At 38.2% G+C, this 16,478-nt stretch overlaps 1 protein-coding gene across 1 annotated transcript in view; it reads right to left on the minus strand.

Moving 5' to 3' along the window:
• Nucleotides 1-16,478, minus strand: part of WASF3 (WASP family member 3) — a 63,444-nt gene that overhangs the window by 17,457 nt on the left and 29,509 nt on the right. Inside the window, exon 3 of the mRNA XM_041416059.1 lies at nt 3,475-3,617. Coding sequence (XP_041271993.1) covers nt 3,475-3,607 — 133 coding nt within the window. The 5' untranslated portion in view covers nt 3,608-3,617. The remainder of the gene's footprint in view (nt 1-3,474; nt 3,618-16,478) is intronic.

Here is a 16,478-nt window from a genome sequence, read left to right on the forward strand (position 1 = left end):
ATAGATGTTAGTTTATGTTAATATATTGAAATCAGCCTGCTGAGAGAGGACTGCCACATCCTAGAATTAAACACATCACCCCTAGAGAAGTCAAGGAGATGGATGTTTGTCAGTTATCTTTCAGATGGCAAAGTGGGATCATACTTCTTTTAATATTTGATTTTTTTTCAACACTTGCTAGCCCAGAACATGTGAAAGACAGATTGTCAATCTCCTGTCTGTGAAAACAGTGACATGGTAAAGCAGTATTGGACACGCTGTTGTGATTAACACGATGCAGGAAGTTTTAGAAATAAAATAATACTTCAAGTGTTTTCTGTGTTGCCATTGTTTAAATTAGATCGTTAACAAAACAAAAATAAGCAGGAAAAAATATGTCTTTCAATTTAAGAGCTGATTTTGGTACTCTAAGACAATAATTTAAAAACAATAGGTGTTGGCCAACCTATACGTTAATTTAAAAATCCACCTAAGAAATTATGCAGTCTTTCCTTCCAAGTTTCCCTCCAACTACGTAACACAGTGATTCCACGAGTGGGTGGAATCACTGTAACTGGATTAACTAGCAACATAAGAATCATGCTTTACCCCTCCTCTTTTTTTAAAGATGCAGAAATGGTAGGGTGCTACTGACTCGGTCTTGATTCCCATCTCCTTTCTCACAGCACCTCTAGCATGATACTTAATGGCAAAAAAGCAGCCTTTCCAACCCAGCCTGGTTCAGCAGCACTACAGAGGAAAGCGACACAGGAGGATGTAGTGCACTCAGGTCTGCACGAAAACTAGTGAAAACAGCCAATGGCCAATCTACCCAAGAAAATACTAGGAGGCAAGTTGGTGAATATTGTTCTCTGCATGAAAAAAAAAGTCTTCCAAGTCTCCACAGATTACACTTCCTCCATGCCACTTAGAGGTACTGGCTGCAAATGCTCCCTGTCCTTCCCCTCCAGCAGATTCTCTCTTCCCAAGTGGAGGTGAATCCCCTAGACAAGATTCTGCCTTACATAAAAGTGCACAGCGTCATACAAAATGCTGCTCACTCTGCCTGTGCTCTGAGCCAGCTGGCTGGAAATGAACCCAAATCTGAAAACATAATACAGAAAAAGCTCTCCTGAGAGCACATTCCCTTTGGATAGGAACTTGTTCACATCTCCCAAACAGAACAGAGGCAGAAGCAAGCCAAGCTTGTATGCAACAGTACAGACCTGCCAGTTTTTAAAATCCACACTCAGCTCACAGTGCAACACTAAAAAAATGAGTGTGACTGCAAGATAGACCTGAACTTGCTTGCTCTACACCTCAAGCTGTGGGAACACCAACCAGCTCTGATGCAGTCAGCAGGACATACTACTTCAGCTCCAGCACAGCATTTTTCTGTGATCATTTCCTTGCTCCCAGTTGGCTCAAAAGACAGGCAAAGCAAATGCTGTCTGCAGAAAAAAACCTCTGCAAACATGACATATTTCAGACTGTGGATGAGAACAGTGGTACATTTCACTTGTTAAATACCACATAGTCATCTGTTAAGACTAAGGACACATCATTTATTTGCACAGATCTTTAACTTGACACTAACAGAACTTTAGGGGCTGTCTACAAAGACTTCAGATGACCCTAGAAATCTGCTAAGGGAAAACTGCCGGATTCGAATATAAGTAGTCAGTTCCTCGGCAACAATCATAAGAGGATCTAAATACACGGTATAACAGATTAGCCCCAAGACCAAATCTGGATAAATGAAAGCTGTACCCATTCCTAGCAAGTCAGACAAGTAAAAAGTGTATTTTCCACATCTGGACAATCATAGCACAATACCAAAATGAGGCCTTATCATTCAAAATGAGGTATTCTTCAGTATAATTAGAACATTAGCCATTCTCACTTTTCTGAAACTTAAGGATGGCACTACTGAGCAACTGTCTGAGAAAACAGTAAATGAAACTCAATGACAATGCAAACACAAAGTAATTCTACATAACATTAGACATTAAATCATAAGGTGCTGTTCAAGACAGATCAGAGGATCACTTGCAAGCTTATCTGAAAATAATAATTCAATGCTTAGAAACAATCAAAATTCTACAAATTCCTAGGGCAATAATGATAAAACAGAAGTCTCTTTTGAATATATGATTTGAAGTCCTCAACACTCCACCTTAAAAACCCACAGCATACTCTAACTTACATATTCAAAGCAGAAATAACAGTGATCAGAAATACAAAATGGTTTTTATTCAAAAAGATCACTTACAGATCAGGACACTTCAACCTCGAAAAGATATCACCAGGAGAACAGGATAAAGACTTAACAAAATCACAAATTATTATGGAAATGCACAAGATGAAAGCACCTTTCATTATTTTTCATCACACTAGAATGAGAAGGTATCAAAAGGAAGAAACAGGTCAATTTCCATTTTGGGATATTCTGCCAAAGGTCATTGGTCAAGAAGAAGGTGTAATCCCTATTTCAACAGATCTAAGCACTACCACAGGTGATAGTTTTACAAATACTCATTACACAGGATGATTCAGATGGACTTCCAGCTCAGAAAAATCCCTAAATCCCTGACTACTGCAAAGAGGAAATGCTGTGTCTCTTGTCCTCTTTCCCTAAGCAAAGGCTTTTTCCTATCATCATGAACTAGACACCAGTGGGCCCCATAGTCTGAGCTCCATACAGACTCTCAGTTTTAAAACCACGTCTATTTACAAAGAGAAGCAACTGATGAAGCAGTAATTTCTTTTCTAGGAGCAGCGTTATCAGCACAAACAACAGCTGCTGATTGTTAAAGACTGTCTGAAAAACATCTCTTATCCCTTTCATCAAAAATATTGTTCATCTTGCAAATGCTCCAGTCATGCTTCTAGAATTGCTAGTGGTGGTGTCACCTGACAGGTGTGATGTGTAGGCTACTCTCAACAGAGCTGATGTTAGCCTGCATCAAGAGTAGCCTGCTCAGCAAATGGCATCCTTTCAAGGCACTTAATTTCATTCATATGAATTGAGCATACATATCTATAAAGGAGAAGGCTTAAGAAATACTAGCACACTACGAAAAACTAAAATTTCAGTCAAATGTGTCATTTGATGCCAAGAGGCAGAAGAGTTTGCTGGCTCAATCCTATAGAACTCAAGTGCTGGTCTTGTTTCTTGCACTAATTTCTCTCACTTAGAAAAATTCCTGGTCTTCTATGTTCTGGTCTTTTGGTTGGGGCTTTTCTTGGTAGTTGTTTTTTTTCTGCTTGTTTTTTTGTTAATTTGTTTTTTAGAGTGGGGTTTGGGGGTGGGGAGAGGGTTGGGTTTTTAATAAACTTCAAAATATAGAAGAACATAAAGGCAATTACTATTATAGCATATTATTACAATATATAAATGGTAATGTCCCATACAATATTTTTGCTATTTAAAACAATCCATCTCAAAGCTTTTCATCATGAATCAAATACTTGCAGGAAGTTACAGATACTTACTTAAGCTGCTTAGCTGGCGTATGATAGCAGCAAGGGTGCTATTTGTTACACATTCCAGTTCACTTGTAATTCCCTCTGGCAGAGCTCCTCGGCAGAGATGCCGTGGTTCAATGTTCCTTTTCACCAAAGGCATGGCTCACAATCTGGAATTTACAAACAAATATGTATGACATTTACAAAAATGAAATTGAGCTCTGAACCAGTGTAGCACACATTCAGTCTTTTTTCTCCAAAAAGTACTTCACCTTTCTTCTTTTAAAGCCTTGCTCCAGCCTTCCCACTGTAAGATACTGTACAATTCCTACTAGGGCACCAGAGTTGTGCACTCCTGCCAGAATATGACAAGAGTGCTGCAGAGCAGCAGAGAGTAAAGGCAATATAGGCAATGTAGGCTTTCTGCCTTAGACTTGGTGTAAGATTTACTGTATGCACAGACTTGTGCTGCAGTTCCAGAATCACTGGACTTCAGTGCACATTTGCATTTAGAAAAAACTGGCAGTCCCCACAGGAGTGGCAGGAAAGGTCACTGTCTGGAGCAGGCTGGCATCCTGCCTTGGCAAGCTGGCCACCAACAGACCGACCAAGCACTACAGCCCTCAATTACGTCAGACACCGACCTACCCCAGCTCTGACAGTTTTCAGTAAAAATGATAAATTCATCTGACACATAAGGGCAAGTGCCTCTCAGAATCAGGGCTGCATGAGGAAGAAGATGGTTTTCCACAGGTGGAGCTGTATGGCATTCTAAATGGGATAAGGGCATTCACTGAACAGCTTTTGAGAACATGCCAGATGCAGGAAGACATTCATCTGAGAAAACTAAGGTTGTCAGAACTGGTTTTCTTGGAGAAATGAAATAAATGAGGATGATGTCTTGGTCCCAGCCCAGACCAAGGGGAGGGACCAAGACATTTTGTTATTTGATACCATCTCACATCATTGCCAGAGGCAGGGAAAAGGGATTCCTCTCCAAGAGTCAGTTTCCAAGAGTCAGTGCATTCCTCTACAGTCAGGAACAACCTGGCTTCTGTCAAGTCAGGCTCTGCATTTTTTGAGCATTTTTGCACGTGAATAATTCTCTTTTTATACATTTTTCTTATTAATATTGTTGCTGCTACTGTTTGTTTTCTTATCTCATTGCTTTCCAGTAAATTGTTCTAATCTCAAGCTATGATCTTTGCCTTTTGTGCATACCCGGGGCTGGGGGGCAGAAGAGGGGGAGAAGGGGAGTGAGCAAATGACAGTGTGCTTTGGAAAGTCTCTCTCGGGAGGAGAACTAAATTGTGGAGTACCATTCCTAAACCACGGCAGATGGGGAAAACAAACACAAAAAGAGATCTCAAAGCATCACAAAAAGGGCACAATGGCATGGAAAACACTGTCCTGCAGAGAGCAGCTTTGAGAGCAAGGACGCCCAAGACAGAATTATCCTAAAAGGGAAGCAATATATAACAAAAACATCTAAAGCAGTTCTTTAAAACTATACAAACACAATAGTCAACTTGATTACATTTTTAACAGCAACAATTCAATGTCCATGTTCTACTCATGAATAATATTCTGTTTAAAAGCATGTGGCATGGAAATTTTCTGGAACAAGAAATTACATTATTACCAAGGACATAGTCATCTGGGAAAGACTTAGCTGAAAATTTCTTTTTTGCTGTATTAAAGCAATTAAAGTAGCCTTTCAATTTCTCTAATTAAAATCACATTAGTAAATTAAAAAATCCTTTTGTCTTTCAAATGTTGCACAGTAATTTTTGTAATTACTTCCGCCTGAAATTTAAAATATTTTATTCTCAAGAACATTTCTAAAAGCTTAACAGCCTTAATGAACAAAAAGAAACTATTTAACTGTAAGACTATTTCATAACAGGTCAGGAAGGAACAAGCTCATGACTCCTAAGCAGTAGTCTTGAATTATATTGCTCTTCTTTCTTAATATGAGACAATTTGAATATGTTAGAATTTAAGGTTAGCTGAGTTTGCTAAATTTTACACAACACATCAGAGGTAACAGATGAACCATTTCTGTATTTGATAAAAAAAACCTTCCTGTTTCTGTTCTATGTTTTTGTATTCCTCTACAAACACATATATTTCAAAATACTACTTCATATCCATTGCAGACACTTTTCTGAACAGTAAGTCAAAACTGGAAATTCACTATTACTGAAGAGCAACATCTAGCACCAACACTCTGCAAACAGGCTAGTGCACTGGAGCTGCGAAATAGGAATCATTATGAGGAATTCTTCCACTGTAATGTGAATGTTACAGTGAAAATGCATTTCATATAAACATAATTTGTAAGAAATAAAAGGAGCACAAATTAGTGCTAAATTAATTATATGACAAGGCTGGTTTTCCCATGGCTTTCTGTCTAGCACTCTCAGAGCTGCCCCCTGCCCTCAGCTCTTGCAGTTCACCCAACTCCTTCACTAGCCCACTGGAAGCACCCTGGGCCCAGCTGGAAGCTGGCTGCGCACTGCCCAGCTCAGCATCTGCTCCCTCCTGAAACACCTACCACACTGGGTACAATCAGAATGCCTTCCACCAGGAGCTCTTATTTCAGTCCCTTCTCCACACAGTGTTCTTTCTTGCCTGTAAAAGCTAATTTGAAGAAAACATACAACTGCAGTTTGAGCTTTTTGTTTTCTTGTCACTTACTGACGAAATGGTCCAGTATGCTCAAGAGCTACCAGGGGAGTGACAGACCAACACAAGAAATCCCATTTCTCTAAAGAGCAGGCTAAAGCACACACCACGGCTGAGGGCAGGGGAAAATAAACAACTTTCATATTTGAATGCATGATTTAAATTATCATGTAGCAACCTCATTTCAGTTTGACGTTTAATTCCAAAAGGTAAACTGAACACCAATGAGTAAATATATTCAACAAATTAAGCAATCCACTACCTACTCCTAATCAGAGAAAAAGAACTCTGCAACTGCATTAAGTTTATTCTAATTTAAACCCTTTACCTAACTGAATTAAACACTTACAGACCTATTCAGATATTAACCTATTACTAAGTAAAAAGCTTGTGTCCTTACTACTAAAGCACAACCACCTTTCTCTTCACCACACACAACTCAGATGAACTTAATCCTTTTTAAAGAAGTGAGGCTAAATTAATTTCAAAATCTAGGTAGCAAGAAGTCAGACAAGGAATCAAGACAAAACAGCCTCTGAATGACAGGGTCCTCATGAGAGACATGAGAGACTGATGGGAGTGTGTTACCAGGAGCAGAAATCAAGAATTTGCAATGGCAATTCCACTGCCTTCCACATTCATCTTCCACCTGTTTTGAGTCACACTCAGTCCCAGTTTCTTTCTAGACAAGAGATACACTGTGATGTCACTATATTAAATACACTGGCATTTAGAAATCATATTCAATTTGGCAGTACAGAGATTTAATAACTTCCCTTCTGCCATGGTTTAACCCCAGCCAAGAGCCAAGCCCCCCAGAGAGTTGCTCTCTCTGTCCCCCACCAGCTGGATTAGGGAGAGAATCAAGAGAGTAAAAGATAGAAAACTCATAGGTTGACATAAAGACAGTTTAATAGGGAAAACAAAAGTTGCCCACACAAGAAAAGCACACCAAGGAATTAATTCAATGGGCAGGCAGGCAGCTTTTCAGCCATCTCCACTAGAGCAGGGCTCCATCACACATAATGGTGACCTGGGTAGCCAAAGTACTGCACCATCACTCCAAACATCCCCCCTTCTTCCTCCTTTTTCTCCTCACTTTATACACTGAGCATGATGTCACATGGTCTGGAATACTCCCATGGTCATTTTGGGTCACCTGTCCCAGCTGTGTCTCTTCCCAAATCTCCCAAGCACCCCAGTATTCTCCTTGACAATGTCAAAGTACAATAAGCAGAAAAGGCTGTGGCTCTGTGTAAGCCCTGCTCAGCAATAGCACCTCTAATTTATCAACCCTGGGTTGAGCACAAATCTGAAACACAGCTCCCTACTAGCCCCGTGAAAAAAAAAAAAAAAAACAACTCCAGCCCAAAACAGAAAAACTTCCATCCACAAATAACTGAAAAATCTAATGCAAATAAATTATTATTTTCAGAAGTTATGTCAGTGCAATAGATTGGTCCCAATGCTAAGTTTGTAATTTTTTTACTCATTTTACCCCATCTAAGTACACAATGAAACCAAAAACTTATAGTTTGGATAAAGAGGTTCATCTCCACTGTGAGGCCACCTACACCTGACAGCTGCCTTTAAACCATCAGCTGCATCAAGCACAAGACTCTGGAAAGATGCTATATTGCACATATACAACTGGCTGAAATGGAAATGTATGAAACATTAGTATCAGACCAGAAAAATTAGAGGAGTCAAAAGGGGGGAAAAGAAAAACTAAGAGGGTGAGATGTTGCTTCACAACTCACTAAACCCATGAGTGCCTCACTGGACATGGATCAGATTCGACATCTGGCTGGATTGAACTGTGACTGGAGTACAAATGGACACTGCCCTCCAAAGCCTCCAGGCATTAGCAACTCAATTTCCACACACATTCTGAAAGGACAGGACATCAAAAGCTTGAATTAGCTTAGATCAACCCATTAAAATTCAGATTTTGCACACTTCCTCAGTATTCTCACCTCCCTTTCTCTTCTTTCTCTCTCCCCCTCCCATAAAAACTTGTATAACAACTCCATAACAACTTGCCTTTTGTCTTAAAGTTAGAAGGCACTTATCCCAGTACTCATTGCTGTAGAGGCAAGTGTGCTATGGGAAGACTTAATCAAAGCATTTTTGCTTTTCTTTGCATGCTTCCCCCACAGCCACAGAAGTACCACTCCAGGTCAACTCAGTCTGCCTTGCCCTGGACAGCAGCTGTTAAACTGCTTGCAAGAAGTCTGACACTGCCTTGGCAAGTCAGATTCTTAGAAAATCACGTAGAGAGCAGATGTACAGGAACAAACTTGAAAGATGAAAAACACCATGTGCAATCTTTCCAAACAACAGCAGAGCACAGCTATTACAAGAGACAAGATGGATTTTTCAAATATTTGAGCTACTGGCAAAAACTTGAAGTACCAGCTGTTCCCCAAACCTGCCTTTTGTCCTTTCACATCCCCAAAAGGCACTGCAATTTACACGAGTGCTAAAAATAACGTACCTGAATTCCATAGTTCTTTATTTTAAGTTCATTACATATTCACTAATACCACAAAATAAATTCCAATTAATTAAACAGCCTCCATACTTGTGAATGTTTACTTATTACATTTTCTCAAAGACACTGTTCAATCCCTTTCTTAAACTCTTCAGAGATTTTTTCTTATATCCTCTAGTAAAATATGACAAAGCTGAACATTTTACCATGAAAAAGACCTTACTATACATCAATTCTAAATTCTCCCTGAATATAGTCTATTCTTTTCAGAGAGCTTTGGAGCTTTCCATTGATTAATCTCCCAGCTCTCTATAAAAAGAGAACATACCATAATTCTCTTTCTATGGAGAAGAAAAACGAGACAGACTGAATACACAGCTTGCCATGAGTAATGTACCAGATGGGAATCCATTCAGAATTAAGCACCTCAATTTGTATGACTACATATATATGAGCTCAGCAGAAGCCCAGAGAGCAACCAAATCCCTGCATCTCTTGACAGATTCAAGAATGACACAGTGTGCTCAAACACCTCATGCGTAAGCTCTGATAGGCACTCACCTAAATTGCAGTGTCTCAATCTAGAACTGCATTTCACCTCATCAAAACCAGAGAAATACCACTGGTTTGCTCACATCAAGCCACACAATCAAGTTACACTACCTCCTAATCACAGTCTCCATGTCTAGGGCATTTCAACATTTAAAACCTTTACACACAGTTAAGTTTTCCCATATCTGGTGTCCTAACAGTCAAATCAACACACAATTTCCATCTCTGAATGATACCCAATTTAGTAATACTGCCCATTTTCCTGTTCAGGTTTGTAATTCTAGATAGCCTGCCATCACCCACCTTCAAGATTCACGTTATGTGCTAAATTGGAACAGAAGAGAAAGCAGAAAGGTGAAAGACCCCAAGCACCAGTTTTCAAGATGCTCTCCCATTCCCTTTTTGTCCCCCCAAGGAGGTGCCATTATCACAGATCTCCATGTTCTCCAAAGGCTCTTCATCCTTCATGAGATGAAAGAAAAGGGCTACATGGAGAATAAACACTGCTATCCCCTCCTATTCCAATGGAAGGAAAGGAATAAATATGCCTGTAATGCATGCTCCTTTCTGGTTTTTCCTTATCCTAAGCGACCGAGAAACTGATGTTTGTGAACCTTTCCTACTTGTCATCTCTGAATGTCATTTACTACCTGATCAGTAATAACAAGTTAAAAACAAACCATAACTAGCATATATTATGGAAATTATTGAATTCAAGATTCCTGTAATGGCATTTTTCTGTACTTTTTAAAGTTTTATGTTTTTTCTTTTTTTTTAACTGGCTTTATTCCAACAAGAATCTGAATCCACATTTTGTGTACTGCAAAACAATGCAGAATATTTAGCCATCAGTTATTGTCTCACAGTGCTCTCTAATACCACAGACTTTTTTTTTATCAAAAAGCATCCAAACAAGACTAATTTTTAATAGTCTCTTCTAGCTATTCGAATTCTATCAAGTATGCAATTCCTCTCTCAGCCACATTACTATGCAATTAATATCAAAACAAAATATTGTTTTACTAAACCACCATCATTCTTTAAGTACCAAGTACTTTACTTTTATTAGAGCTAACCCAATCTAAGGGACATTGTATTTTTTAGTTAATATACATATTTTTTCACATTTCACATAATTTTTAATGCAACTCACTTGATTTTGATAGGAGTTTGGTGATGCAAGGGCGGACTTTTGATATAACTATGCACAAAATCTAACAGAATTCTATTTCCTAAGGATAATTAAAAATTAAGAACATTTCTTATCCACAATAAACCACATCTTTCAACAATATATGTAAAGTGAAGTGCCTAGAAAATGTCCTCCTCACTGCAATTTAATATACAGCCAATTCTATCACCATCGTTTTCACAGATATTCCTCATGATTGCCAGGTCTGCGTGAAAGGGACGAGAGGCAAGGCTGGAATGAAAGCAGGTTTTTTCCTCTCAGCATCAGACCACCACTTCTCATCTTCCTCGCGCATCATACCAATCTATGTACCAGCAATGATGAAAAGGGCACAGAAATTCCTAAAGCTATTTTCTTTCTTTAATAGAGCTCTTCAATGTCTGTTGCAATGAGCTGTTTCTGAAGGTTCACCAACTTGGACGGTTGTTTTGTTTTCTTTTCTTTTTTTGGCAGAATTTTTGTCTGTGCTGAGATCTTCAGGGCAGATTTTATGGTCCAGTGATATTATGAAGGAAATCAAGACATTAAGTAATGACGAGAGAAAGGACAACAGGAGAAGGATGGTAATTAGTTTTGCTTATCTGCAATCTAACATTGTATGGATGTACATTTTCCTAGTCATCCCTTCATATCTCCAAAAGACTTGTAAGAAACAGAACAATAGCTACCTCTATTAACAGAGTGGGCCTGCAACACAAAAGTTTGCAGAACCATTAAATGGTGAAGGCATTAATTCAGGAACTTCCATTAATTAAAAAGTTGGGAGAGAAAAAAGTGAACAGATCTTCACAGTAGTGAACATTTACAGGTACTTTACATTTATTCTCAATATTTCAGATTAACTATAAACATGCATAGAACAGATAACATTCACAAATGCAGGAAAAGAGGCCCTGAGGATCATTCAACCTAAAATTTTTAAGTAGCTATTCTTTCTTTGACACTACAGACTGTAATATAAAAGGCTTTAAATTAATATCAACATCTATGATGTCAGAATTTGACTTATTTTCTCTACAGCTTCCAGGATGAGTATTTTGGGGTCTTTTCCCATTTGTTCTACAACCCCATGTTTGCATTACCTGCCCACTGTAGCTCAAGATGATCTTTGGTCACCTGACATCTTTGATAGTGTCAAAATCTCATCAGCTCCTACTTAAATACTTGTGTCTACAGTTTACTGCCAAGTAAGAGTCCCCCAATAAGACTGAGGGACCACTTCAAAGTTATTGCATTAACTTTTTCCTCTCAACAGAACTGTAACATTTCAAAGCCACAATCCCAAGAATAATTCTTCCCATTCACAACACTTTTCACAGCAGTTTTTAAGAAAATAAAAAGCTTATCATCAGGAAGTACAGATTATGATGAAGTTTCATCTCCTGCTCCAAAATAAGGGATCACATACATCTCACCCAATTAAATTGCTTCATCCTTGTTCAAGGAAGAAATAAAAGCATTTCTCACTCTCTGCTAATGAAGTCACTTAATGAAAAGTTAACACTGCTTTATCTCAATTTCCAAGTAGGCAACTTTTCAAGCCCAACTGCAAAATAACTATGGAATACAGAATGCATCTCCTGTATTAAGTTCTCACTATTCAAATTAATGGACTTTGCCATTATACTCACAGCACTTTTTCCACTGCCCAATATGCAAATATCTTTGCCAGTAAATTGCATTGGATTTTTTAACTCCTGTCACTTAAATCTTTATACTTTTTAAACATGCCTTAATATTTTCATAAAAATACAGGAGAAGCATATACACAGTATATTTGTCATACTGAAGTACTTTTTTTTAAACATGAATATTTACTTAATTCCATCACCCCTTTTCTTCATAGAATAAGCTTTCCCCAGAACATCTATGCATAACCCTTAACTAGTTTTACCCTCTCTTACTTTTCTCATGCTTATCTTTATGCTGAAAACAGAGATCTGAAAGCTGGTATCTTGAATTGTGTCACTTTCTTCTGATTATCTTCTCCCTTAGAACAGCTTACAGCACTACAGTAGTAGTTTCAGATTTTAAGCATCTCATTTTGAAATAGCCTTCCTGAATCTGATTTCAGATTTCCATTCCTTAATATTCTCTTCTTTGAAAGAAACACAAAACAATGCAAGAAATACACTGTGGTACCACTGAACCTACGTAGTAAGCTTTGAAATCCAATTTCTCCTTCACTAACACATTTCAGACTTCCTTGACACTCGGTGTTACTCAGATATCTATTCAGAAACAAATCTGCTTACCTGAAATCCAACAGAAGTTCACAGAGTGCACAAGACAATAGCTTGCTGCACTGAATGCAATCACTCTGTCAGCATCAGATCCACCCACCCTTTTCTACTCATTCTGTTTCAGAATACAGATGATCCAGGACACCTTCACACATGACTAAAGTCCCTTCCTTCTAAACCACAAGCTGTCTTTTCTCCAACCAAAACTTTGTTCATTAAGCCAGAACATTTACACTTTGTCTCAAGAGATGTAAGACTAAAGGGTACTAAAGAAATCCAACTGAGTAAACCGAAAGACATCCGCACATGCTATACTTATTTCTGTAAAAAAGAAAAATTCAGGGTAAAAAAATAAAGCTCATTAAGAGCATGAACTGAAACACATGTACAGAGTCTTTTCCCAAACAAGTAAATCTGAATCTGTTTTAACAGAATGCTATTACTTGACACTGAGCTTAATGGTAAAAAGTGGCCATCAATACATCAATACAGCTGAATGGGAGAAAAGTTGGTTTTCTGCCTGTATGGATCTAAGTCCAGCCTGACTACCATTAAATTTATTAATTGTTCAATATAAATGACATTTTCTCTTCTGCCTTCTTTCCATAGCCACATGAATGATCTTAGCACACAGGGAGTCATGAGACCTCCCATTGTTTCTTTCCGCTGAACAAACAGTGACCAGTTTAAAGTATCAACAAAAGATGCCGACACGTTAATCTTGTTCTTAGCATGATGGCTGCTCATCCTGCTCCTAGTCCCTTCCAGATGGCTCAGTGTGAAAGAGATGGTGGGATGGGGAACAAGGAATATTCCATGCTGTTCTGAACATCTGCTCCACTGCATTCATACATTTTAAAAAAATAATAAAAACCTTACCACCACTATCAATTTTACAATTTCAACCTAACACTGCTAAACTAACACCAAATACAGTGTAAATGTTATGCATGCACTTGAGAAAAGAAAAAAACCTCTTTTCAAATGATGTAAGAGCATTTGTTTCATTTTTGCTATCTTAAGAACGGACTTGTTTCAATCACAAAGTACTTATGCCGCACCGAAAACACGGTTTTCATTCATATGACCTTTCTGTCTTGAACTGAGTCACCATTTGTTTCCCTTTAATTTTATTATTTGTCTTTACAGCAAAGATGCACACTATGCATTTGCTGGAGCTCGTTTAAATTTCATTTGTCCAGTTTGGTACAGCAACTAAAAAATACTTTGCTTGTGCATATAAAGAAACAGTAGTAGCCTTTTGTTTTTTAAGCAGGGTTGGAAGAAATGAAAATATAAAATACCTTACTACACTATATGTCTACCTCTCAAGTGGCATTTACCCTTTAAAAATACCAGCTCTTTCTTGAAAAGAAGCACCCAGCCAGAGCTAGGAGAAACAGAACAGAAAGAGGAGGAAGCTGTGCTTTGTCCTACAGCACAGGAAAGAAGACTTAGATTGATCACCCCCCCTTTTTGTATCATCTTGACATGTGCGAGCCATACGGCTGCTGAATTATTCAGCTCTTTGTACTTGGAATACCTAATGATTACATGTATGAAAATTTAGAAGTACCGAAACACTGACTGGAAGAGCAGCAGATTGTAAAATCTAATTTTGTTTTGACCTTTAGTACCCTACATGGTAACATTCAGTGAGTAGTGTAAACCAGATGAAGTCAAAAGGAACAAAATCACAAAGCAGCAGAGAGCTAGTTATACCACCAAGCTAATTAGGTCAGGAACAGCCTTCCACTAGCAGGTCGAAATGTTTCCAGATGTCATCTGGAAACAGGCTTGGATCTTAATCAGATGTGAGCAGAGTTTGCTATGCAGACAGAGCCACACAGTTCTCACTTTCCACAGCAAAACTCAGCAGCCCAGACAGTTGAGAATATGTCTACAGGCCACTATCTCAAACCCCAGAAGTATTCCCATGAACTAGCTAACATAAATTAAGCCTTAAAAGTAAATAATGGTTGAAGTAACTTACTGTGTACTGCCACACTATTGATTCCCACCTGTTTAGTACCTCTTAATTTTTCTAGCATAGTAATACCACAAAGCAACAAATAATAATTTTAAAAGAATATGACAAAACCAAGAGAATGGCTATTGAATAAACATTGGTACTTAATTAACAATCCCACCACCTGAAGAAAATTTCTTTGCTCCTACCCATCTACTGCAGTCCAAAAAGCATCATTACAAACTAACTCCTTCTTCAGCTGACAATAAGACAAAGCATGGCTTTTCATGTCTCAGTTTAGGAGACACCACTAAGAAACTACTCTAAGTATGACTCTTTCAACAGTCTCTTGAATGACGGCATTAAACTCCTTGCAATGCTTACTTTAAGCCTGTTTTGGCTATCTGATGCACATTCTTTTAGGAGTTTAGAGTTATATACAGTAGCATTCTATCTACACTATAGAAATGGAAAAATTCTGTGACACGAACCATTACCCTATAATTCCTTTACACTGCTTCAGACAATTTGATGCTGGAAGAACTCAGAATATTGAAACAATTTTAAACAAACCTTTTCTTAGTGTTTCAGACTACAATAACGTACAAATAACTCCTGCAGACCATTTAAAGTACATTTGTCCCAGCCTTCCTCCTTCACAAACAGCAAGGGTTATCAGAAGCAAATGCCTTGATTTATATGAGGAAAACCTAAGTTGCAGCTAGGCTTGCTGACTTACATTGATCCCATTTAGCAGAGCCTTACTGGATTTAAAGTGCTTGAAATAACTGTCTGGGTCACAGTCCATGTGATAAAGGCCACCTGGTGAGGCCTCAGCAGCCCTCCTGCAGGGACAACATGCCATGCAGATCCTCCAATGACCTCAAGCTAAACCAGAAGCAAATTCAGTAATTTGTTTCTCAGAATTCCAATTAACCTTAAATTGGAAGGGAAAGTAAAAAAGGGATCAAGGATTCGAATTTTTTGTCAAACAATATCCATTTTATGGCAATACACAGTGTTCCCAATTTCCCATATCTAATATTCACCATGAAAAACCTTTTAAAACAGGATTTTTCCAGAAAAAAAAATATGTTCTTAAACTCTTTTATTCCCAGCAGTTGCTCTAAAATGTCACATGGAAGGAAGTTTTACATTTTCACATAATTCAGTTAATCCAAAATTTAAAATATCACAGAGAAGTGTCAAGTTTTCTTATAGTCCTTTTCTGTACAAGAAACCCTCTGGATGTCATATATGCATATACACAGAAGTACACTTTGTGTACATTTATGTTCTATATATACACACACAATTTATACACATTTATTATACATATGATACACAGAGATGATGGAAGAGACCAATAATGTAGGTCAAACAGCAAAAGAAAAAGCACTTAAGATTAATGTTGAATTGCCGTTATACTTTCTCCACCTCTACTCCCAACAAACCTCCTCTACTCCCAGTTCTCAGCAGGCAGGAAAGACTTTACCACTGGGAAACACCTGCAATGATGCTTTTCCAGGCTACCACACTATGTATCACAATCCTTAAAATATTTTGCAGTCAAAGCAACTTTAATATCCATCTGAACAGCCACACAACAGCAGCAGAAACTTCCTGGTGTGTGTCAGGAAACACATGGACAGCCCATGAACGTTTAAATTTTTACAAAATAAAGCAACATCCCTGGAGTTCCTCCAGGTGAAGCTTTACACCCACACCAAAAATTTTCTTGATTTTGACACTCCTACCAACACCTGACTTTACCTATATACCAGAAACCTGGAAATGGCAACTAACCTATGTGAGGGAAAACCAGATTTATTTTGGGTGCTTTCGTGGAAAAACTGAACTAAATATTTTGTGTCTGTATTCAACAGCTGAGTC

This window comes from Onychostruthus taczanowskii, unplaced genomic scaffold (genome assembly GCF_017590055.1).
Source record: "Onychostruthus taczanowskii isolate IOZ18803 unplaced genomic scaffold, ASM1759005v1 scaffold50, whole genome shotgun sequence".
Classification (NCBI taxonomy): domain Eukaryota; kingdom Metazoa; phylum Chordata; class Aves; order Passeriformes; family Passeridae; genus Onychostruthus; species Onychostruthus taczanowskii.